This window comes from Pinus tabuliformis, chromosome 9 (assembly GCF_031772625.1).
Source record: "Pinus tabuliformis cultivar Carrire ecotype Pingquan chromosome 9, CPIR1, whole genome shotgun sequence".
NCBI classification, from domain to species: domain Eukaryota; kingdom Viridiplantae; phylum Streptophyta; class Pinopsida; order Pinales; family Pinaceae; genus Pinus; species Pinus tabuliformis.
This window is the reverse complement of record NC_142307.1, coordinates 226,580,502-226,605,720: the sequence shown is the minus strand read 5'-3', so window position 1 is coordinate 226,605,720 and position 25,219 is coordinate 226,580,502. Positions and strand designations below refer to the sequence as shown.

Genomic DNA, 25,219 nt, shown 5'->3' with positions numbered 1-25,219 from the left:
AAAGTGTAAGTAAGAAGAGCTATTATACGCATGAAGCAGTGATGGTTTATCAATTAGTGATGAAGATGAAAATAGTAATGACTATAGACTTATGATGGCTTTTGAAGATGATGATTTCTTGGATGCTTTAGATGAAGATGACCTTTATGAAGAAATATCTAAACTCAAAATCTATTTAGAAGAAAAGAATATGATTATAGAAAATTTGACATTCCAACTTGCTGAAAGAGAAAAACATAATGAAAAACTAGAATGTGAAATTGTGGGTCTAAGAAAGGATATTGAGAAAACAAAAGCTCTCAATCTTAGATTTGCTAAAGGATCAGAAACACTAAATGAAATTACAAAGTGCAACGTTCTCCTCTGATAAAGACAAGTCTTTGATATACTGAAGAAGCATCTCAAGCACAGAAGTCGTCAACCTCCACTAAATGCTATCTTGATGCAGCAAAGAGCAGTGAACAGTTTGACAATCATCTGCAAAGGCAAAAAGCAGATCACTAGGTAAATCAATCTCAATTTACTTTAAAGATCAACAGAAGCTACAACCAACCTCAGGTAAATCATACTCAATCTGCTTCAAGAAGGAATATCAATATAAACTACAATCATCAGGTCAGTAGTTTCGATAATCGCAGGAACTTCTTTAATGGCCAATGTTTTTCATGTCATAACTTTGGACACAAAGCTACTCAATGTGTTGCTTACAAGACCATCATGACTAGAGAAGCACGAAATCAAAGGAATGCGACAGGGATCATGAAACGGACCTACAATAACTTTTCTCTTCTTGAAAATGAAATAGAATGCTCTATCTATAACAACTTTGGTCATGAAGAATCTGAATGCAGGAGTAAATTTCGGCAAACATCTCAGAAGGAGCAAACTTCACTAAGTCCCAAAATATAGAGAAAGAAAGAACCACAAACAGAAAGATGTGGTATAGCCTTGTATGCATAAGCACAAGAAAATCAATGGTACATTGACAGTGGATTCTCAAAACACATGACAGGTGACAAAGAAAAAATTTATTCATATAATGCCTTAGAAAAAGAAAGGAAGGTCTCATTTGGAAATGACACTCATTCTGTCATAAAAGGTAAAGGTTTTGTTCTCTTAAAATAAAAAGTTAAAGCTCGGAATGTTATTTATGTTGATGGTCTAAAGCATAACCTGTTGAGTGTCAGACAAATGTGTCATCAAGGAAATGAAGTAATATTTCGATCAAATAGATGTATTGTTCGTGAGCTTGATACAAGAGAAAACGTGATCAAAGGCATAAGAACTCCAAACAACTTATACATACTCAAGAGAGGACAACAACAGTGCTATCTAAGAAAAAATGATGAACATTGGCTATCACATAGAAGATTGGGGCATCTAAGCTTCTCTCAAATAAGACAAGCATGCAGATGCCAGGTTGTTCGTGATCTTCCTAATATTAACATCCCAGAAAATACGATATGAAAATCATGTCAATTTGGTAAGCAAACCAAAGTGCACTTCCCTGAAAAGGAAGGATCAACTAGTAAGCCTCTTGAACTTGTTCATACTGATTTATGTGGATTGTTGACCACTACTTGTCAACTACCCATAGTTGTACACCCCCTTTTTTCGCAAAAGGGATAACGCTTGATTGATGTGTTTGTGCCATTCGATAATCATCGTCGACTTGATAAATTTATGTTGTAAACCCAGTCTGCATGTGTAAATTGTAAATAATCTTAACAGAGTTGAGTCATGTATGTAAATTGCCTAGGTGGACCTAATTTTCTAGTGATAATCTACATTCCGGAAGGCTTTTTGTCTCACCGATCCATGATCGACAAAGTTTTCCTTCAGCCTAACCCCAAAGCCGAAATGAATTTTGTCATTAGAATCTTAGAGAAATCCTAGTGTGTTGATCTGCTAGATTATATATTTGGTCGCAGAACTGGGTGTTCTATGAGGGTCTATGTCAAATGGGGTTTCCCCTTTGAGATGTAAAATTGTAAAAGTCATGATGTAAAGTGTCTTGAGGGTTAGAAAATGTTTTAATCCCCTCATAAGTCCTAAGTCCTAGGTCCTAGGTGATTTTTCCAAAGGCTAAGTTCGAGGATCCATTTAAAAAGAAATTAAAAATTAAAAAAAAAAAAAAATTGAAAAGATAAAAAACAATAAAAAGGAATATATATATAAAATAAATAAATAAAAATTAAAAAAAAATATTTAAAAATTAAAAAATAATAATAATAATAATAATAATTTAAAAAAATAAATAATAATAATAATAATAATAAAGTAAAAACTTAAAAATAATAAAATAATAATATTCTTGAGTAAATAAATGCAGAATTATCATTTTTTAATGCATGAAAAAATTCGACGGATGAGATTAAGAGATCTCTTGATCCTCATCGACGGTCGAGATCATTTTGACATGGATCACTCAAACTAGCCGTTAGGATTTTTTCCTTTAAATAGGGTGCGAGGGGTCATTTGAGATGAGATTAGATCTAAGAGTCTAGTGCTAAAGAAATCTCTCTTGTAGTCATTTTTTTTTGTGCAATAAAGAAAGACTTTGGGGTTAAAAATCTTGCTAGTGTTACTCTTCTGAAAATGGGGTAAGATTGTTTTATTTTTTTGCATAATTTTATTTTCAACCATTGATGATAGCTTAATGAAGATTGATCTAGGCACAGGTATCTTGTATGATCTTTGGGGTTTGAATGATAGTTTAGATTCTGAAATATAGTGGCAGGTATCTCCATTTGATCTGGGTTTCACTATTGTTTTCTCACTCCATGTTAATGGTTGATTTTAAGCTATGCAGGAAATCCTTTTTTTTAGATTACCGGGCGTTAGGGGAAGTTCTCGGCTGAACCAGCCAACTCCCGGATTGTGTTTGCTGAAAGAGCCCAGCCAGTTCTTGATCTCGGGCTTATCATTTGAATTTTCTTATGAATGCATGCAGGGATCTCTGAAGTGTCTCACATTAAAACTAAATTCTGAAAATATAACTGTGGATTATTGACAAATTTGGCTGCTAAAGAGCCTTAGATATGTAAATATTGTAAATTCGTAGCTGATTTGTAGGGTTTTATTTTTAATCTTTGCATATATTTTCTGGATTTTTGTTTTCCATTTGCAGGTTGCAAGTACAGGTTTTGAAATTTTTCTCAGGATCTCCACCAGGCAATCTGAAGCAGATTGATTTAAATTTTTTTACAATCTTTGAAGAACTTCAAGGGTTTTCTGCTGCTACCCGGAGGGTTTCTTTTATGCAGAAGGATTTTGAAATTTTGTTTCAGTGTGCACTGTTCAAGCTGCAGCACTAGCCATTCTCCCTTCGTTGCTCATTACCTGCCCGCACCTTGAAACTCAATCAACCCGCATCCACGTCCAGCAAACCCACCTCAACCTCACCGCATTTCCTTCTACGCCTCTCTTGCAGCAGTCACGTCCAAATCTTCAATACCGCTGTCTCTTCCTTCTACCATCGATCATTTGCAAAAAAAATAAAAAACACATCTGCATTCCTCACACCGCCGCCCACGTTTATCTGCTCTTTCCCGCAATCCCTCCACGCTGCAACCATTGCGTCCATCATCGAGCTGCGGATCTCCTCCGTTTGCCTTGATCGATTTCTTCAGCCGCCGCCCTCAAACCTGCAGTTGCAATCAAAACAAATCACTCGATTTTCTGTTCTGCTATACGTAAGTAAGGGTAACGTATTTTTTTGTTTGATTTTAGTATTAGGATTATAATTTTTGTTTTAGCGTTATTTACTTTAGGTTTTAGATTTGAATAGTTTAGAATTTAAATTAAATAAAAAATAAGATTTTGGGTTATGTTTTAGTTTTCCATTTTTTTTATCCATTTTAATTTAGTTTGGGGTTTAGATATATTCGAGTTTCATTTTATTTTTCTTAGTTAGATCTTTATTTGCTTTAGTTTTAGTTTAGATTTTAATTTTAAGTTTTGTTTTAAAAATATAACAATAAAAAGTCCATAAAAATTATAAAACTTTAAAAAGCATAAATATTTTCTTTTCTTATAGTTTATAGAAATAAATACAAGAAGAGCACCTACAGCAGTGTGTTTATAGACTGTTTGAATCAAACAGTTTATAAACACACTGTTGTAGGTGCTCTTCTTGTATTTATTTCAAATTTCAATGTATTACACTGACAACACTTAATGAAAACATAGAAAAAAATTGCAAGCACATAATTACATGTCTTAAGCTGGCCGAGTTCACACCATAAAGAGGCTGAGTTCACACCATAAAGAGGATGAGTTTGTGACCATAAGGAGGGCCACATTCTTCCTGTGTATAGCTGGGTGAACGCACTTCAGTATGGGACTGAGTTGAAGAGTTGCCTAGTGTATTTGGACGCAGAACAAGGAGACACATTTCTGTGCATAATGTCAGACTGATGAGGGGCTGAGTTTATTAATCCGCTCCTCATTTACTCTTAGAAGTCTATGATTTGATTAGGGTTGGTTCTATGCTTCACAAAGAAGAATCCATGATAAGTTATTTTAATAGATTTTATAATTTTCAAGCAGGTGAACTTATGGCTTGTACAAACATCTGTCATTCAATAAAATTGCAATCTCATTGGAATTTTGTAGTTGGTGTTGTTCCTGCACGGCTACTTTTTCGTCATAGTGGTCAAGCCTTTCTCGAACTTGCCTTCTAGCAGGCTGCTCAGCATTTTTATTTTTGTGCAGTTATCACTATAATGATACAGGGTTACACAATGCAATCGATTCTATGTACACGAATGTACAATTGACAACCTACTAATTAGTCACTATCAAAAGATATCGAATCTTTTTTTTATATGAAACATGGATTCATGTAACTGATAAATTACAGGGTTACACAATGCAATCGATTCTATTTATTTTTATATGAAACATGGATTCATTAACTGATGAATTACAAGGTTACACAATGTTATAAGTTGAGTTCACAATACAAGCTAGTTTGACCGCTTCTAAGTTAAACATTAAAGCAGTGAGACAAAAAGTTAGAATAGCTTCCTAGCACCTAAACGAAAACTAGACTAAAAGTACACTAGGAAAACAACTTTAGCAGTGATTCTTGACACGCACTGGAAATTCGCAGTGATTATGTCGAGCTCTAATATATTAGAAGTGATATATATATTATCAATTTAGCAGTGATTGTGTCCATCCTCAGCATAGAAATGCATAGCACCACCTTCAAGATAAGTTTTGGATCTGATAATGTTTCTCATACATGGTAAACACCAGTGGTCAAAGAGATTTATGAAAAGGCCTCCCAACAATTGTAGGCACGAGGCAAACTACCACTCAGTAGCCCAAATAACCAGTATAACTGGCACCGCTGATACAAAGAGATAGGACGCTGGAGCCTTCATTGCTGGTATAAACTATTAAACTCAGAACTGCGTTATCTGGTGGACTACTTACCTCAGAAGTTAGAAGTTATCTGGTGGACTACTTACCTCATTGCTGGTAGACTGTGGATGTTGGGTGGTCGATTCTCCTTGCTGAGAGTCCGCTCCTCGCTACAACAGCATAATCCCTTGCCAACTGACTTGCAAAATGAGCCGTCAACCGAGCAGACACGCCCCTTTAACCTAGCAGCAGTTCCGAGTCCTAGAAACGAGTCCGAAAAACAAGACACGTCATAAAAATCACGACATGCACTGGAAATTCAAGACACGTTACCGGACACGACGTGTCCTGAAGTTTGGACACGAATCCGCAGAGAATCGTGTCGGCTTCGCTCGATTTGCGATTCGTCAAGGGTTTTGGACGAATCTGGTATCTTAGCTTCAGTTATTGTCATTAATATCCTTTTCATTCTTGTAAGTGTTGAAGAAAACCTTGGTTAATTGTTTTAAGTAGCATTTTGGATAAGTGCTCTAATCTCTTTTGCTTGCCATCATTGTCATTATTGTTTCATGGTTAAAATCTATTGTGGGTGATAATTTTATCCTTGGCATATTGGTGATTTGTTGTTAAGAGCATTTATCTCATTTCTTGAGCAATTACCTCTTGGTTAGATTTGATACATCTGGTGGGCATTAGTAATTGAGCACTTTATCTTGTGTTTAAGATTGTCTTTCATTTATTATTAAGTGCTCTTTGTCATAAGATAAATCATAACTAAGTACTTAAGAACATAAACAATCTTAACTCAAGATCACTCAAATCAATTTTGTATTCGCATCCTAGGCCTAGTCTTGCATTAATTAAACTTACCTCCAAGCATAAGCTTGGTTGATAGAAAGATAGGAACACCCTTCATCTCTTGCTTGCGAACGCTAGACCCTCTCTAGTGGTTAAGACAGTGCCCTTGAAGCCATTAGAGCCACAGTCTCTGCAACGTCGGAGGCACCGGGTATGTTAGATTTCAAGGGGAGGTATCGTTAACCAAGTCTTTGCTTGCTTCGCATTAACTTCTCTTTACCACTTACTTTTGAGACTAGCCTCGAAATAGATAAGGATCAAGGGATACACATAGCTAGGCATGTAATTAATTTCAATCAAGATTGTTGCATCTCACCTACATCATACGATTTGCATAGCATATAAGATAGTGAAGCATCTAAGTAGTGGTTGTTCATCTGGTCACCTGGTATTTAATTGATCTAAAGCAAGCAATTGACTCCATAAGGCACTGATCTGATAAATAATTTAATCTAATCCTTCAACTTGCTATAATCAGCCAAGTGACTAGGCCATTCAATCGTGTCTCACGGACTTGTTGGTTGCCAATAAATATTGCATTTCCATCTTCCATAGGGACTAACCCCCCATAGCATGTTGTTGGGAGACAGCTAGAACGGAGAGATCGAGGATCAGGGTGACCTGAGTCATTGTTGCACTATGCTTGTACAATCTGAGCGACAACAGGTCCATCTGGGCACATCATCAAATAAGCCAATGCCTTGGATTCCTGGTACAACGTTTCAACCTCTAGGGGTGTAGCAAGAGGGGTACAACCATGTAGAGGCTCCTTAAAGCCCAACGTCCATCTCAGGAAGGCGCTATTGGGGCTACAATGTCATATCCGCTCTCAAGGATGGGAAAAATGTCCTCTAAATGGTGTTGGATAAGTGTCAAGTCTCCCTTGAAAGAATTTTTGTTGCATGAGTGATGAACCACCTAAAACATACCCTCAAGATCGAGTGAGATCAACATCATCAAGAATAAAAACCTAAATTAAAGTATCATTGTGAACCATATTCAATGTTAGGGGCACAAAAATAGTTCACACAAACCCTACGTTCTAATGTCTTTCTTAGGAATCGTAAGCAAGTTACCAGACTTGTGTTGGATATGATTATACCTTCAGCCCTATTAGGTGCTACCAATCCCTAAGGGGAAGGACATTTCACAGGTAAACCGATCAATCCATATGTGCATATGATAATGGTGGTGATGGAGTAAGGAATACTTCAAGGAAGATGGCCATAGCCATGCTACCAGCTAGAGGGCATCCAACATCTCTAAGTACTATAATGAGAAGAGGGAGAAATCATGGAGGCATGAGATACCCCTTTCCTCAATCTACTTTCTCCACCCCACTAGTGTGCCTTTTAGTTTTACTTTAGTAATTTATCTTTCTTTCTTACATAACTTAGGAGACCAAGCTTGCTTTATGTTTTTCCAACACCCCTTAAAGACATAGTAGTTTTTCGCTCATCAAGGTTGGGACATTCAAGGGTTCCTTTATGATGGAGCATTGATATGCTAAGGAACTAGGTAATGGCCAATAAGGGGCTAGAGCTCATGCTAGTCTTTTTCCCATATGCTTACTAAGTCCCAACCATCTTTTGCATTTTTCTTTTCTTTAATTGTGATTTCATATGCTTTAATCATTCTTTCAACTGCATCAACCTCTTAGGGAAAAGTTTCAATCCGTGACTCATAGCTAAGGATATAAGTTGTCAATGCCAATTACAAATAACAATCAACCAAAGAATGGATGTGAATAATAAAGGAAACATGGAAGGTGGTAAGTATGGATTACCTTGGGCATGCTACTTCAATCAGTCCATCATATTAGCACCCCTCTTGAAGGAAGGACCTCAAGGGAGATCACATTGGACTAGGGGAAAACAATAACCTCCCAAGTGAAGTATGGGAACAACATTACAATCAAGAGTAGTCAATCTTACAGCTTGGCTTGTGATCCATATTGGTATGCCCCAAAACATTAAATGAAGGAACATGATTGCAAAAATGGTTAATGTTCCTTTTGATAAATGACCCACCTTCCTTCAAGAAGAATTTTAGTTGGGAGAGAGCATTGACTGAAGCATAAGTGAAGAGCTCCATGTAAAGTTATCTATGGACCATCATAGGGTTGCTGGCTAACTTGTTGACAAATGAAGAGAAAAAATTTCTCCTATGGGTTACCCACTTTTGGTGGGTAACAGTACCTAGGGCATTCCACCATTGCAAGGCTCTCAAGAAGTAAACCTTGTTGATTTCTGGTAGCATCGGATGTGCTCTAGCCTTAAGATTTTGCAGGGAGGCTAGGACACATGCATTCCACAATACCCATAAATCATTTTGCGAAATTCCACCCGAAAGAGGTTTAATTAAAATTATTAATTATTTTTAATGGATGCCTAAGTCTAAACTTAGGAAATTAAAATAATTAAAGTGTATTAATTAAACTGGGTGTGAATCTTCGAGAAGAAGACGAGGATCAAGCCAAGATGATTTGAGCCATTGATTAGAATCTAATATGGGTCGTTGATTGATCAACGAAAAGATTATAAGAAGAGGCTTGATGGACAATTGGAAAATACATCGAGTGAGATCAAGAGAGCAATTTCTCAAGAGAGTAGTGCAACAGTTGCAGGAGAAGTCATCGAGGAGATTTCTTGCAGTGAGGGGCAGGGATAGTTTTCCGGTTCGAGAGTTCCCTGATCTGGGGATACATTTCAGAGGAGGCAGAGAAAGATCTAGGAGAGGCAATGTAGAGCCACGCTAGGCAGCGTAAAGCCATGTTGAGGCAGCGCAGAGGCCTTGAGGAGATTCGTAAATTTGCTGAGGAGAAAATCAAATCCAATGCCAGGAACTGGAGTGTGAGACCAAAGGGCCAGAGGATAGAGCATCCAACCCAATGTGCACGAAGCGGGGACGAAACGCGGATGTTTTTTGGAAGCAGGTCCCAAAATTATAGGAAGCGAAGCATCTCAGAAGCGTCTACTATATATATATATAAAATTATATTTTTTTTCATTTATATTAAAAAAACATCCAAAATACCAAATTAGTTGTAGAAGATACGGAAGCATGCATATTTTTACATAAATCAAGATAGATATAGCATCCATTGTACATTAATGATTAATTATTTGAGCATCAACCATTTAGATGCATCAACCATCTAGAATCTAGATTCTTCTCCTCTTGTCTAGCCTTTGCCTCTACCTCGATTGTCTAGGGATATTAGTCAACATTGCCCAATTTTGATCAAACTACCTAATCCAAGACTTAAAATATGGTAGAAAAAGCTTAACATGCTTGATCGATGATTTTGACTTGATTGAAAGGTAATTTTTTGCTAAGGGCGTGAAAAAGGAGTTCAACAATTAAGACCACCAACACTAGGGTACATATAGGGCTTGGTGCTCTTGATTACATGCTAATCGCATACCTTCATACATGATATAATCTAATGAAATGCTACAATCCCATTGATCCTGAATTCCTAAAAACTATTAAGTTTGTTGAATTTTGAATAGTATATGAGATTCTATTTTCTCCATATGAAGTCCAATGAGGCTGAAACCACTCTCAAACATCCTGAGTCATTTCATGGTAATGTTAAAAATTTAACATTAGAACCCTGTGAAACCTTGTGGAACCGCCTGTCTCCCTTCGGATCTGCTTGGGATCTATGACCTATCCGCCGTGGATCCAAGGAGGATCCGTCATCAGATCCACAGTTCGGGCTGGCACGGTTCCGAATTTCCAGGAACCGTCTTCGCCGATCCGATCTGCGGTTTCGAAATTCCGAACCGCGGACCCGACGATGTATCCCCAACGGATCCATATGGGTCGCAGGTCCCAGTTTGGATCCTTGGGGGGGATGTTTCGTGCAACACTGATCCAGCCAACAGATCGATCAGACAGAGGGAGTGACGCAGTCCCTATTAGTTGTGACGCAGAGCAGCGCAGTGACTGCACAAAGGCAGCTTGGGGCTAGCAATTCAGTGGCTGGATCGATGTTGGATCTCCAGTGATAGTGTGAGGTATTTCTCACTAATTCTCTGCCAGTCAAATTCTCTGTATCAGATAGCCAGTAAGGCATCCAAAGACTGTATTCAAAAACTTCTGCATAATAATTAAAACCCTCAGCTGCTGCACTGGTTTTCCCACATTGGGTTTTTCCAGGGACATTGTCCAAAAACAATGGAATCAATTGTGTGTGTGCTATTTCCTTCTTGCTCAGTACTTGTTTCCGCGGTATTTTATGTTTTGAAAACTGCAGTAGATTTTATTTCGATGCTTACTGTGTAACACTGTAAATAACTTGATTCAGAAATTAACAAGTAGGAGAAATCTAATCGTCACTGCAGTAGGGAATTGGGTTTCCGATTTTTCACAAACCTCAGTCAACAAGGAGAACTGAAGGTCTCTACCCACAAGCAAACCTTCACCCAGGAAGCAATTTTAAAAGAGGTCCAAGCAAAGGATAAAGAACAAGTGCTAGTGATGGAACATCTTCATACAACAGGAAACCTGGAAAACATTTTGTAATGGGGAGAGCAACCAATCCCCCAATCAGCTGATGTAGTTGCATATGTTGAGTTTATTGCTTATGATCGCAAGGGACAATCCATAGTCAGGAGGACACAAACAATAGGGAAAATAACCATAAACAGCGGCATACTCTGCACTTCAGGAGAAGTTTTATTTGATGCTAAAAGAGCCAAAATGACTAAGCTTGTTTCAGCTGGTCTTGACATCTCTCATGCCTCATTAGACAAAGCAAAGAAGCAGGAAAAGGAATCGGAATATGCAGCATCAGTCCAAAACCAAGTACAATATTATAAGGGAGCTATAGACGCTGCCAATTTTGTAGAATATCTACTGGAGGAACATCAGAAGTACAGAAAATGTCAATATATTTTTGCAAAAAATGTAGATTTCCAGGAGGGAACACTTCAGTTGTCATTTGAGCACAAAGAGATACTCCAATGGAAGGAAACAGGGGCCAGAGTGTTGAACTAGACCGATTTTATTGCAGAAATTGAAAAGGCTAAAGGAGAGGATCACGACATTCTTCAATTGCATGAGGATAACCTGAATAGGATGTGTGCAGCCACAAAGTATTGGGTTGCTTTAACAGAAGAACCAACCCTGATCATGGATGAAGAGTGGTCGGCATGTCAGAAAACCTGGGAAAGAATTAATAGAATGATGACTAATCTTCACTTACCTGTTTTCATCTCACCTGATGACTTTCAGCCCATTGAAGCAATTTCGACAAAGTTCAAGTGAAGTGCCAACCAACAAGAAGATGAAATCAAGCAAGTGATGTCAATTGAATGCAAGCATATATAGAAGTTCCTGTGAACTAAATTAGACCGAATGATGGGCCGGAACATTTAATTCCCAAAATAGAAGCTTACACTCAGGCAAACCATGGGACACCCAAATCACCTGAAATATGTATGAAGGAAATTGCAAGGCTACATGGTTGAAATATATATGAAGAAAATTGCAAGGCTACATTGTGTCCCTAGGGAATTATTTTGGACAGGGATCCCAAATTTACATCAAACTTTTGGATAGGTTTATTCAAGGAATTTTGAACAAATTTGAATTGTTTCTATTAAAGGTTAATATTTTTGGATAGTTGATTATATTTCTAGGTTTTAGAATGCCACAAATTTAAGTTTGAACATAGAAATATAGCTAGATTTCTATAGCTAATAGCCATTCTTGAGTTGAAAGGGGAATTGTTTCTATTAATTTTATTACAAATTTTCCCACGAATATGAGGCAACATGATTCTATCATGCTAGTGGAGGATAAGCTCACTAAAGTTTCCCATTTTATTATAATGAAATCAACGTACAAGACAATAAATATTGTTGAAATATATATGAAGGAAATTGCAAGGCTGCATGGTATCCCTAGGGAACTATTTTGGACAAGGATCCCAAATTTACATCAAACTTTTGGATAGGTTTATTCAAGGAATTTTGAACAAATTTGAATTGTAGTACAACATATTATCCAACTTGAGATGGGTAAATGGAGAGACTTAATTAGATGATTGAAGATATGTTGAGGATTTATTTGATGAATAAACCATGAAAGTGGTAGGAGTATTTGAACTTGGTGGAGATTGCATATAACAATGGGTGTCAATGATCTTTGAAGATGAGTCCATTAAAGGCCTTGTATGATAGAAAATGAAATGCACCTATGAGTCGGGTCATTCAGTTGATGGGGCCATTGTTGGGCTAGGTTTTCTCAAAGAAATGGTAGAGAAAATGGTGAAAATCAAATAGAACTTAAAGGTTTCCTAGGATAGGAAGAAAATATATGTAGATAAGAACAATATAAACAAAGAATTTAGAGTTGAGTCATTCAGTTGATGGGGCCATTGTTGGGCTAGGTTTTCTCAAAGAAATGGAAGAGAAAATGGTGAAAATCAAATAGAACTTAAAGGTTTCCTAAGATAGGAAGAAAATATATGTAGATAAGAATAATATAAACAAAGAATTTAGAGTTGGTGACCATGTTTTCTTGAAAGTATGGGAAATACGAGCTCATTGTGCTATGCAACCAACTCACAAAATAGAAGAAAAGATAGATCAATGACTTAAACATATCATTTTTTAGGGGGAAACCTCATTTACATTACATAGATGAAAAATTCTTGATGATACAAATGATAAGACTTCCTTTGTATATATAGTAGTCTAAGGGGTCACAATATAATCAAAGCCTACATATTAATAATAATTAAGGGTACAACAATAAAAATGATGGGATTCTATGGGGCACAACAATAACAACGTGGGTGATACATGGGCACAACAATAACAATAAGGATTCCACTAAAATGCTTCTCTCCTTTAAAAAATTGTTGTCCTCAATGCTTCAAAAGATCTGGAATCTTATGTATAAAATTCTCATCCTCCCATGCAGAATCTTCAACAGGTAATTTCTTCCACTTAACGAGATACTCTAAAATTAATCGAATATGTAGCTGTCGAGTTCTTGTTTCTGTGACTGCTTTAGGCTCAAATATGATTTTTCTTTCTTCGTCACGTTTTGAAAACACTGTTTGAAATGGGTGAGTGCAGTGTTGAGTGAGTTTCTTAGAAGAAAAACATCATGAAATATTTTGTAAAGCTTGCTTAAACCCAAATAAATTTAATTTGCATAGATACCTTCTTTAGAATCACCTAAATTTGAGTACTTAGAGGAAGGAGGAGTTAGATCAAGGTGGGTTGGTCCTTCCTCCATATGTGCATAAACTACACAGAGGGAAAGTTTCCAATTGCGATGGCACCTTTGGTGCTGGTTCTGCAACAATAACTTCCTCTTATCCATAGAAAGAAAATGTGTTAAGGGTTATAACAATCTTCCTTCATACACTATCATTTTGCTTGATGCCATCAATGGCCACCTCCAACTTGCATGTTATCTACATGACATGTTTACTCCTACTACAGACATTGCATATTGTCTAGCTCCTTCTCGTTAGGACCATTTATTGTTGCTTAACGTGTATCTAGTTGGGAGGAGGCTCCCATGTTGCATCTCTTATTTTCTAAACAAATTTGAAGCCTTTGCTAAATACGGACAATGAGAATACATAATGATGGGTTTGTACGTCTCACTTTTAATTATTATAAAATTCCTACGTCTACTAAATTATATTATTCATACTTTATCATGTATGGTGAATGTCACGATAAGTCCTTTTCCAGGAAAAGGTACTCCAGTGATGTTACACGTCTCATTTATGATGCCTTCATTACACTTTGGAGTTGGCATTGTCTATTGAGGTACAAAATGAATTTGACGGGAAAATTACCTGTCAATGGGTGATTTGACCATTATATATAGGTAAGAAATTTACAAAATCGTCAAATTTTTTTGTTAAAATTGTAAATACTGGTAGCAAAAACAGTCAAATTTGAGAAGGGAGTAGTCTATAATGCGACTTTTTGAGATTCCCGATCGCCATTCTCTAGCTGATTCTCCGGTCGATGTGACATCGCCGTCATCCCTTCCACCATAAATAAACATGGTATGCCAATGACCATATCCCTGCATCCAAATACAGACAATGTCAATGACCATAGACCTGCGTGCCAATACGGACGAGGAACTAATTATGGATCTGCACAGAGGAATTTTTTGTCACCTCGGTCATTCCTGCCCTCTATACAAGTTTGGTATGAAAATAATGGAAGAGGCACGATTTCGACATCTTGTCTATGGTTTCGTTGCACACATTTACGCCATGCAGCAATAGGTAACTTAAATGTTCACTGCTTTTTGAGAAAGTTTATACAATGTGTACATGTCGATAGCGTCTGCACATGCATTTTTTGTTTTTTATATTTGCAAAAATTTTCTTGCAGATGCATTTTTTGTTCTTTATATTTTTAGAAATCGGTCCTGAAGGTGTCTCAGGACTCAAGATATGTGTCATCAATGTATTACAGGCTGCAAGTTTGCAGGTGGGGTTGGCATTAATGCAAGCACAACTCGTGAGCCATGTGTCATCCGGATCAGCATCGGCCTCCGCAATTTATCATGTCATGTCTGCTTCATCGTATAGGCAACATCCACATCAGCTCCCTGCATGCTACCATATGATCCCCCAGCCATATAACCCTCGAGTCCTTAGTGTGAAGCAGGAGAACGCCTGTGGTTTCGCTAATTCCATGGACTGTGAATTTTCCGTGTCTCTGAATGATAATTCCTCGCCACAAATGGAGGTCCTCTAAAGATACAGAAATCTTGACAAAACGAGAGAAAATAGCGAAGAGTTGGAGGCTCTGGCCCGTGCTCTTCTTCCGAGAGGTTAAGCCCCCCCCTCCCCCCCCAAATTGCGTCAAGACACATTTGGATTTGGTTTGGTTTAGCTTTTTTATGGCAAAGGAACTACGAAGAGTGCCAATCTGGCGATGAATTTGGAGGAAGATACTTCGATGGTAGGTGGTTTTGTAAAAGGAATATGGATAGATGGCGACAAATTTGGACGACTTTGTAAAAGGAATAGGGATAGAGGGAGTAAGTTTATAGATAATGAAATGAAGGGATGTACATGTAAAGCCATATACCAACCGTGCAAAGGAGCGAGAGATAGAATTCCGCATTACGTTTATGTGTAATATATTTTAACCCAATTAACATTTCGGTCCCTATCGTCTTTCACAACAATTATTTATTCCTCTAATTCAATAGCATTCAAAAATATCTCCTTTTCTGTTTGTGCCCATTGAAATGAAATTATTGTCATAATTTGTTTGTTACAAGTTTTTTCATATTTTTAATTAAATTTGTTAAAAATTTTGGGGGAATTTTTGAATATTTTGTAGATATATTTTTTAGTTTAATTTGTTGAGAATTTGAAGAGATTTGTTGAAATCACAAATTTAAATTGTAAATTTTTAGAAATGATGGTGAATATATATATATATATATATATATATAATAAAAATAAAAAAGATATTTTAAATAACAAAATATTACAATTAAAAAAAATTATTAAGCCACAATTAAAAACTCCAAAACTTATAATATTTACACAATGAAAAACCAAAATTTACTTTAAAAACCTTTGTCCAATAGATGGTCAATTTTCTTGGATAACTATAAAGTTAACTATTACCAAGCTATTAACTTTGTGGTTGACCCTTGGATGAACAAGAAATAAAATCAATAATATAATCAATAAAATATTCCATGCATCTTCCATCAAAAATAGATCGACCAATAGAAATTTAATGAATGGCTTTAAGCTCTCCTTATAGTGATTTTGTTCAGGTGTTTGTATACCTAACCCAAGTTGAACACAATCAAACTCAACGTTGATTGGGTTACTGGGTAATGATTTAAGACATATTCGTTAATATACTACACAGCAACAAGCTGGATACAGTCTCAAACTTCTGTCGCAGTGTTTTCGGAGAAAAATAGAAGGAAATCGCATAAATCAAATACAGCATATTCCATGGCCCTAGAAAACATTTTAGGCATTTGGGTGGAAGTCAATCTTACTTTAAAGTGGATATCCAACCCCAGCTTATGCAAATCTTCAACCGCTACCTGAGCGGCGGTGTTCTCTGCTTCCTTCTTATATTTAAATCCTGGAGGCGAATCACATCCGGCGGCATTCTCTGCTTCCTTCTTATATTTAAATGCTGGGGGCGAATCATATCGTGCGTCGTTCACTGTCACACTACACTTGAACTCAGGAAGATGGTCTTGGCCTTCATTTACAGTGGTGGCAATGGCAAAGAAGTCTTCTGGGCGTACTCTTGTAACCTGTTTTTGAACATTTCCACAGCAAGGCAAAGGAATCGAAAAGCAGAAATGAGGTCGAGAGAAAAAAAGAGAAAAGAGTGTGGAACAGAGAAGCTAGGGTTAATACGGGCTCCCAATATCCTAATCTAATTTCTCCCAACCGTGATAAATTCACTGGGGTTTAAACAAAACTGAGAGGATTACAGCCCATATGAATTCACGAAATTAGATGAACACATGGACATTAATTTTGGAAAAACTGTATTTCTACTAGCAATTACCTAAAAAGGTGCAAAGAGAGGCCGATAGAAATGTTAAATTGAAAGAATTGTATTTTGGTTCAAAATAGTAAATATTATAATAATTCAATCATTCAAACTAAACCTAGTCAATAAATTGCCCAAAATAAAATAAATCCTTAATCAAAATTATACAAATTATTATTCTTGGTTTCTCTCAATTATTTATATAATAAAATCCAATCAATCATTCAAAATTTTGTAATAATAACAATCCATATGGTTCACATGTGACTGTTGAGAAAATTTGAGCCACTAAATTACAATTCAAGTCCAGCATAACCTAGAACTTCAATATAATCCAAACATATTGAATCCAAATATCATCTATATAGCAGTTAAATGCACTTTGTAGCATAGGTGTTTTTCTATATAGCAGGTCAAGGGAGTCTAAAGCAACATCTTGAAATGTATACACTAATTAGAATGCACGATGTATAATGGTAGTTCAATGCTATCATTTGTTAAAGTCTTGAATGAGTAAACATTGATCAACTGTTACGACCCTTTAGCCAATGTAAAGGATCATTTGTGCAAGTAAATGGTACGTGGGTTGATTGTGAGATTAGTATATATAAGAGATACTCTCCTTTTAATTAGGATTTGCAGTGCGATGCATCGTCATTATTCTAGTTTCCTGTCAGCAGGTACCAAGTTCAAATCTCTGAGCTATATGCACTAATCTACACCAACAAGTTTATTAGAGATGCCATGCATCCCTTGGGTTACCTTACAGGTTTTTCCTTGGAGAAAAAAAAGCCCATTATCATCATTCTGCTGGGAATTCCCAATTCACATTTAATTTTAGCATATTCAGAATAAAATATGTTATTTTGGGCTTATAAAGCATTAAAAATGGTAGCAGAGAATTGGTGATTGATTACATCTACTCCGTAGCAGAGTTTCCACCAAAGTTTTTTGACATGTGTTTTCTACTTGACCTTCGGGGTTTAATTGAGGTAAATCCAGAGAAATCTGACGAAAAAAAAGGTTTAAAATTTAAATTGGTACAGTGGAGTCTGAGATTTATATGAGCAAGTGTTTAAACCTCCATACAACCGAAAATATACAACAGTAAACAGAGAGAGAACTACTTACGAAGTCGAGGGGTTTCCCTTAGCTCGTATTTCATACGTGACTGCCTGGCCAGCATAGCATCATCAACATCTTGCGTCTGCGACATGACATCAATCTCTATTTCTCTCTGCACTTTAGGAACCTCGTGTCGAGAGGTTGTCGTAGCCTTCACAGGATCCAGATCGTAGTCAAGGAGATACTACATAACCAGTGTTTGAGATCAATTGAAGTAAAACTAAATCAAACATTGATGTCATGTAAATTCAACTTGAATAGATTTTCTACACCTAATTCCCATTGTTTTTGAAATACAAATGCACATACGTGTGTTTCTACTTCCAAAACAGTTTAACTTAACAGGTAGACACTTATTTTTGAGCCAATCTGGTCAATTTTCAAAGCACTTAACTGAAAAAATAATGAACTCTAGTAAAGTAATGAAGGCTACTAATAAGCACCCCAGAAAATCATTAAATGGTTTTGTTTTATTTTATTGCAGTACTTAGTAAACTGATACATTTTTAGGCATAGCTCATGAGTAATAAGCATGAAATTCTGAATAACAACTCAAAACATTATTCATGGGGATGTCAGCAATAAATTTTGATATGAAGTTGTATACATCTTAACCTGATATAGATGTAAGTAATTTCCCATCGACCAGTTTCAATAATTAGTAGAACAAACTGATAACCAGTTGCAGAGAAAAACAGGGCTAGCTTATCCAAAGAAGAGAACTTACACAGTATTAAAGAGATATGCCTTCCCATGCCTAGGCCCTACAGTGAAATGTCTGGCAAAATAAAAAACAATAAATAGTGAGTTTGTCTTAAACTACAGACAAAAACAGGAAAAAATTCACGTATGGCAAAATTGTAATCCGCAAGCTTGAAATGTTTATTATCACACCCACATAAAACAACAATGTGTATTAGCTGAAATCTTAATGCATATGCAACGCTGCATCTTAGGTCGATTTAGCAATACGTTGATGTTAGTTACAATTATTTCTTCACAAAATGCCAGATCACTTGCTAAGGCTCGTTCCATCCTTGCCTAGAAAAGCACGGAAGACATCGAAAATGTTAGAAACAATCTATCAACAATTTAAACTAGTAATTAATACAAGGATCTTTCTAGGGTTTCCTGCTGCTTTCAGAAATTCAACTTGAACATTAGGACTTTCTATGGCAGCGTTCAGAGAGAATAGTAGGCATAAAAACTCTAAGTGGTCAAATATTGATAATAAGTTGTGAATTTGTGATACGTTATTAGTAATTATATTAGTAATAGGTAGGTAAAGTAGCTGTCAATTGTGTTATCTAGTGTGGTTGGGCGAAATGGCTATTATCTTCCCCATTAGTGACATGATGAGCTATAATGCCTTGACAAATATTGTTGTAATGGACTTGTGCCTATGAATATTGTTGTACTGGTTTTGAACCTTGTGAACCCTTAAGTGAGTATACCTATGGCCTGGCCTGGTACCATAGGTATCAGCAAGCTCACTCTAGCCCTTGGACTAAGAGGGAAGCGGATTCCTTTCTTCGGAAGAAAAAAAGATAGGCAAAGTACCTGTACTTCCAGGAAAGAATCTATATTTTTATACATGAAATAAAAAGGTCAAGCAACCTTAGGAGACATTGCATGAGAATGCATACTATCAAGTTGGGGAAGCCCAGCAACCCTTGTACTCTATTACTCTTTGAACAAAGAACCCCACTCGCTTATTTATCATTTCTGATATTAAAGTGTCTGAACCCTCTCCCAAAATATGGCACTACTGCAGTTACAGATTTGGGTGATCACTGAAAGAAGGAACAATCTCATTCATGTGACTGGGCAACAACAGCATATCGAATGATGAAAACATTGAAGACTTAAATAATTCTGAATTCAAGGCCAATTGCATGAAATAAATGAAAACAACTGAACTACTTATTGTCGGTCCATGTTTTTTTTGGAAATCTATCAAAATAGATAATGTGTTGTAATTGTGCAAAGTAAGGGCTTGAAGAAATTCATAGCTGAGATGGTAAAATTGGACAATGCTGGGATTACCAATGCCCTGTCTCAATCATGAACATTCATGGATTCTTTGTTTAGCCACTTTTCAATATCTCCCTGCACTCTCAAACCCATGCTTGGGTACAATAATACAACATTAAGAATTTTACATTTCAGGTTTCATATGCAGTGTTATCTTGGAGGTATGGCTTTAGAAAGCAATAATATTTAGCAGTTTCCAGCAACATTTTCAGTTTTTTATATTTACATTTTTAGTGAGAAATAACAGTTGATTGAAATGGTTGCTAAAAGGGCCACAACCAACACAGGGGCCTCTCAAATAGAATACCTGGTGGCCTCTGAAGAAAAAAGGAAGCTATCTCGGCACCTAAAAGCATTGGGCCTTCATGTGCACAAAGCCCCGGTGATTGTATTAAAGCCATAGCCACTTACAGTCTTACATATCCTACTGACAATCTTCGAAGTCCAGATTTGATCTATTTAATCATGGGCATTTAGCCATTGGTTGAAACTTGGGACTATGTGCAAATGGAATAAACAAAACTAGAAAGTGCAAAATGGCTTATTCAACTATCTTGAGAGGGCACTTAATATTGGTTTTTCCTCTGAACCGTAGAGATAAAGAATGAGATAGTGTTAAAAAGGGGGTTGCTGGATAGCAAGATGATTAGGACTTACATAAAACTTTGGACCATGAGCTTCAACACATTTTCACAGGTAGGAAACCATTTGGCACATATGTGCCCAAATCAACATAAATTGTTGGGTAGCATTCTCAAAGCTTATAGGAAAAAAAATTATCATCCATAACTTAAAAAACAAGCAGCAGCTTCCTCAGATTGGTAGGAATGAAGGAATAAGTCTTCAAAAGCTCTAAGGGAGCCAGCAAAAAAGACTACTGCAAACAAAGCTCTTGGTGGACCACACAGCCCAAACTGTTCTGAAACCAAAGAGACCTCAAAAGGCTCAGTTGCATGGAAGCAACTTGGAAGGGGGGAAAGAGACTCACAGATCAACCACCGGTGCAGTTCAAACCAAAGGGTCAAAGTTTGCAGCTGCACATAGCAATGCTAGATGCCACATGCCAACACATTCCAAGTCAATCTTTCTCAAAAACCTACCGAAGTATAACAAGATCTTTCAACTCCTTCACAAGAAGAGGATCAACAGATGAAAGATGTAAGCACCCCAAAGAAAACCTGTTTCTTTTTGGGTCTTACATCCAAAATGGGGGACAGATTTCAAGCTGAGAGTAGAAAATCAGCAATGTATATCAAAGAAGTCCATGACCACTTGCCATTCATCTATACTTTTATGCTCTTGGGAGAGCAGTTTCCATTGTGTGTTATTTCAAAAACATATCATATAATTATTTTTTACCGGGAAAAGGGCTTGAAGGAATTGGTTACCATATTAATTCATTTCATCCTCCTTCACCGCAAGAAATAAGAATGGAATGATAGTTGTTAAGCTGGAATAAGTAATCTTTGGTAATTCTTTCCATATTAATATAACAAGTTGGAAAGAAAGTCATTGTCCTGGGCATCCTCCGAAATCTGAGATATGGGGGCATCCCCTAATTCCCAAATGGTTGCCCAACCAACCCTTCAACTGCCATTAACATTGAGAAAAATGGCATCAAAAAGGAAACTTATTTTGTCATCCTAAAGAGAATCCGGACTCTCTTATGTCAAATATGCTTATAACCCACCCCCTCAAAAAACCATCAACCACATCCTCCCATCTGGGCCCTATTATTTCTAAATATGCTTAAAACCCACACCCCTCCCAAAACCATCATCCCATACAATTGAAGACTTTCAAGAACGGCATTCCCTTGCTAGTCACTACATTTTATGAAAGACTTACCCTAGAGTTTCCACTGTTATTGCAAGCACAATCAAGGGTATTAAGACACTAGATCATCATGAAAATAACCCTAAATTGGGATTGTAGCAAATATTGTCCATGTGTCATAGTCACAAAGAGCAGTGATTTGTCTAGAGAAAAAAGTGTAAATTTTCCAGCCATACCATACTCATCCAGAAAATTGAAAATAAATAAATAAATAGTTTGAAAGCTGGTCAAATTTTGACTTGTTCACCAAGAGCAGTTTATCGATAGTCCCGTGGACTATAGTCTAACTTCTCTTGCCTCCGAATCCATGCCAGCCTTGCATTTACGTGTTGGTTTCGTCATCACTCAGTTGTGGTGGAAGTAGATGAAAATAGCCATTTGACAGAATAATGTGGAACATCAAAAGCTCAAGTCTCCAATTTCAACTCAGCTGAGCATTGAATATTAACATAATGTTGCACTCTTTTTGGAACTGATTCAAGAAACATGCTTCAGGAACTGCACAAAAAGGAGTGCACTTCCTTGTGATCAATCGCCCATAATCACCAGAGATACATTCCGCTATAATCACCCATGACTTGCAACCAACCTCATCATTTTCAAACGCATGCCATCTACCACCGTGATAATGGAGCTTTTGTGGAGGGCACAACAACTCAACATCATCAGTGAACCAATAATGCCCTGTTTTGACATAAATTTGATTGTGAAATTGTGTTGTGTATCAAACATTCTTTACTGTCCTTTTTCAACAAACCACAAAATAGGTAATCCGAATAATGTATGGGACTACTTCCTCACAGCACACTGTAAAACAATAAAAATCTGGAGCAAAAGCACAAGCATGCACTTCAGATAGGCCCGGCATTGCCCTAACATAAAACTCTGGCAAAAACTGAAAACCAAGCTAAAAAGCATCCCAGTCATAATGCAAAAAAAACGATCACGCCACCTACCTTGGATAGGATCTGATCAATATTTGCAAGATGGCTATGCCATGATCAATAGCAGTAAATCCGCCCACTTAACTGAACCAAATATAACCTCCCCATTTGAGATGCTGCTTTCCCAACAATTTTCTCTCGGTACTTAATGTTAGCCAGACAATTCTCCTCTACCAGAATTCACAATATATGATAACCCCAATCAATCTGCCAAGCAAAAAATAGAATTCAATTACAAAACAAGAAAACCAAAAACCCATAGATGCCCGCCATATTCAACAGTGACATTGGCAAGCCCGGTTTCTCTGGCTTTCTGTTCAACAGATTTTTTGCAACTATTTTTTAGTTATTTCTATATTTTGCAATATGATGCCATTTTGAATACAAAGACGTGCATGAATGATCAAGGGATGCTTGACAGATGTTAATAAGAGAATGAAAGTGTTGACGAAGAAGTTGATGCATAGGAAGGCCTATCGACCTAACTAGCAATTGCACCACATGTTGCAACGGAAACGCCGTAAGGCTGTAGCATGTTATAAGAAATTTTAGAAACTAGATAAATGTTGAAAAGAAAGTATTTAATTAGATCATCCATATGAAGTTTTCTTTGACTTCTTACTAAGAGAATATTTTTACAAAGTTTCCAGGGATATAGCGAAGATTTTTATTAGTATTAAAAATGATGAGGAAAGCCATTATGGAGTAAATTACTATGTTTTTTACTCGATTACATCATTTGCTCATATACTATGTATTAAAAATGATGAGGAAAGCCATTATGGAGTAATTTACTATGTTTTTTACTCGATTATATCATTTGCTCGTATACTAAGTAATAATAAAGCTAAAACAAATCATAAATGTGAGCACATGACTTTTGTGGCCCATGGTCTTAGAGCCTGTCGATTATATGTGATGAAGTTGTTAAAATATTGAGGATTCTCTATTGTAATATTCCTGAATTGATTGGAGGGCTCACTTTGGCTAGTTTGGATTCTTTTAAGCCATGGAAAATAGTAGATATATTATTCAATTTTCTTGTAAGGGATTCTAGGGTAAAATATGGTGTTCGTGTATTGTTAATTGTTTATGTGTTTTTTTTTGACAGAAACGATTATGGAGTATTTATATTCATCTTGGCCTGAATGCCGAAAGTCTGATTACATTGAGGATGTCTGTTTCCTGTTGCATTTCCTTGGTAAGAATGAAAATGCAGCTAAAACTTGAAGACTTCTTCCTTGATAAGGAATCTATAGTTTCAATTTCAGAAATTTTTCCCCACTTGAAGATACAAACAAATTTATTTAAGAGCAAGCAGTAAAACATGGCAGTAATCAGCTTAAGGGATGGGTTCCCACGATTCTTCTTCGTCTTTCATCTTGACCCCGGTGGAGAGGAGGGCAGCTTTGTTGGCTTCAATGTCCGCCTCTTTATTATGAGTTCTCAGCACATGGTAGTAAGTCCACTTCTGAAAAGCGTTTTCCAAGCCCTTGATTCTGGATATCAGCCTTGCTAGTTTAAGATCCAAAGTTGGGGAGTTGGAAATCATTGTGTTTATAATGATCTAGGAGTCACCTATAACATTAGCTTCACTTATATTTAAATATTTGAAGATCTTGAGGCCTTGAAAGAGGGCCAAAGCCTCAGCTTGAATGCCGGATGAATGTCCAAGCCCCCAAGCATAGGAATGAATTTTTTCCCCAAATGGATTTACAACAACAACTCCTGCACCAGCTTTTCCCGGAGTGCCCTTTGCTACCCCATCCAAAAAGAGAGAGTGCCTTGAGTGCGATTTGAGCCAGTCTTGAAAGTCCGTTTCAGATTTCCTTATTTGCCAGTCTTTAAGAGAAGGGGTGTTTCTAACTGCTGGTTGAAATTGCAAGTCAAGGAATGATCCCCAAGCGATGTCCTGTTGGCTGAGATTAAAATCATCTTTTATATCATTCAAGCACTCCTTTAAATGACATTTAAACTTGATTTCTAAGACCTTGTCATTCTGATTAGTATTTCTGAAAATTCTTCTGTTTTGTTCTAGCCATATCTGCCAACAAATAACCTTTGGAAGAACAGCCCATGCAATTTTGATTACCTGATTTTTAGGAGTTGGGCCAGGATATCTGATTGCCCAATTAGAAAAAAGATCAGCAGTGGAACAAGGAAGCGAAAAGTTGGGATCCAAATTGTGAATAAAGGAGAACCAGAACTGCTTAGAGAAGTTGCATTCAAGGATTAAATGGACTGTTGTCTCTACATTTTCTTTGCACAGCGAGTAGATGGAGAGACCGTGGAACCCTTTCCTCTGCAACATGTCATACGTTAGGATTTTTCCATGGCAGAGAAGCCAAGCAAAGAAGTCAACTTTGGGCCATGAGGGAAAACGCTAGACTCCCTGCCATGGTGCTGGATCGAGGGGGACGTATGGCCTCTCATTCAGCTTGGCATATCCCATGGAGACAGCGTAGCCTCTGTCATTCGGCCCCCAGCCTTTCGAATCTCTTTTCC

The 25,219-nt window shown here is 36.9% G+C and overlaps 1 protein-coding gene across 8 annotated transcripts in view; it reads right to left on the bottom strand.

The window, feature by feature from the left end:
* Positions 1–25,219, bottom strand: part of LOC149148004 (ras-related protein RABH1e-like) — a 479,517-nt gene that overhangs the window by 374,588 nt on the left and 79,710 nt on the right. For 2 of the 8 annotated variants that reach the window (XR_016263148.1, XM_089441571.1), the window contains exons 3-4: positions 18,628–18,678; positions 17,907–18,084 (exon numbers count right to left, since the gene is read on the bottom strand). The exons of 2 other annotated variants lie outside the window; for them this stretch is intronic. Coding sequence is in view for 3 of the 6 variants with exons in the window: in XM_089441571.1 (XP_089297697.1) it covers positions 17,907–17,991 (85 nt within the window). In the remaining 3 variants the exon portion in view is untranslated. Of the gene's footprint in view, positions 1–17,281; positions 17,784–17,906; positions 18,085–18,627; positions 18,679–22,720; positions 22,922–25,219 lie in introns of those variants that run through there. 4 more of the 8 variants (XR_016263149.1, XM_089441572.1, XM_089441573.1 and 1 more) reach the window with 4 other exon arrangements.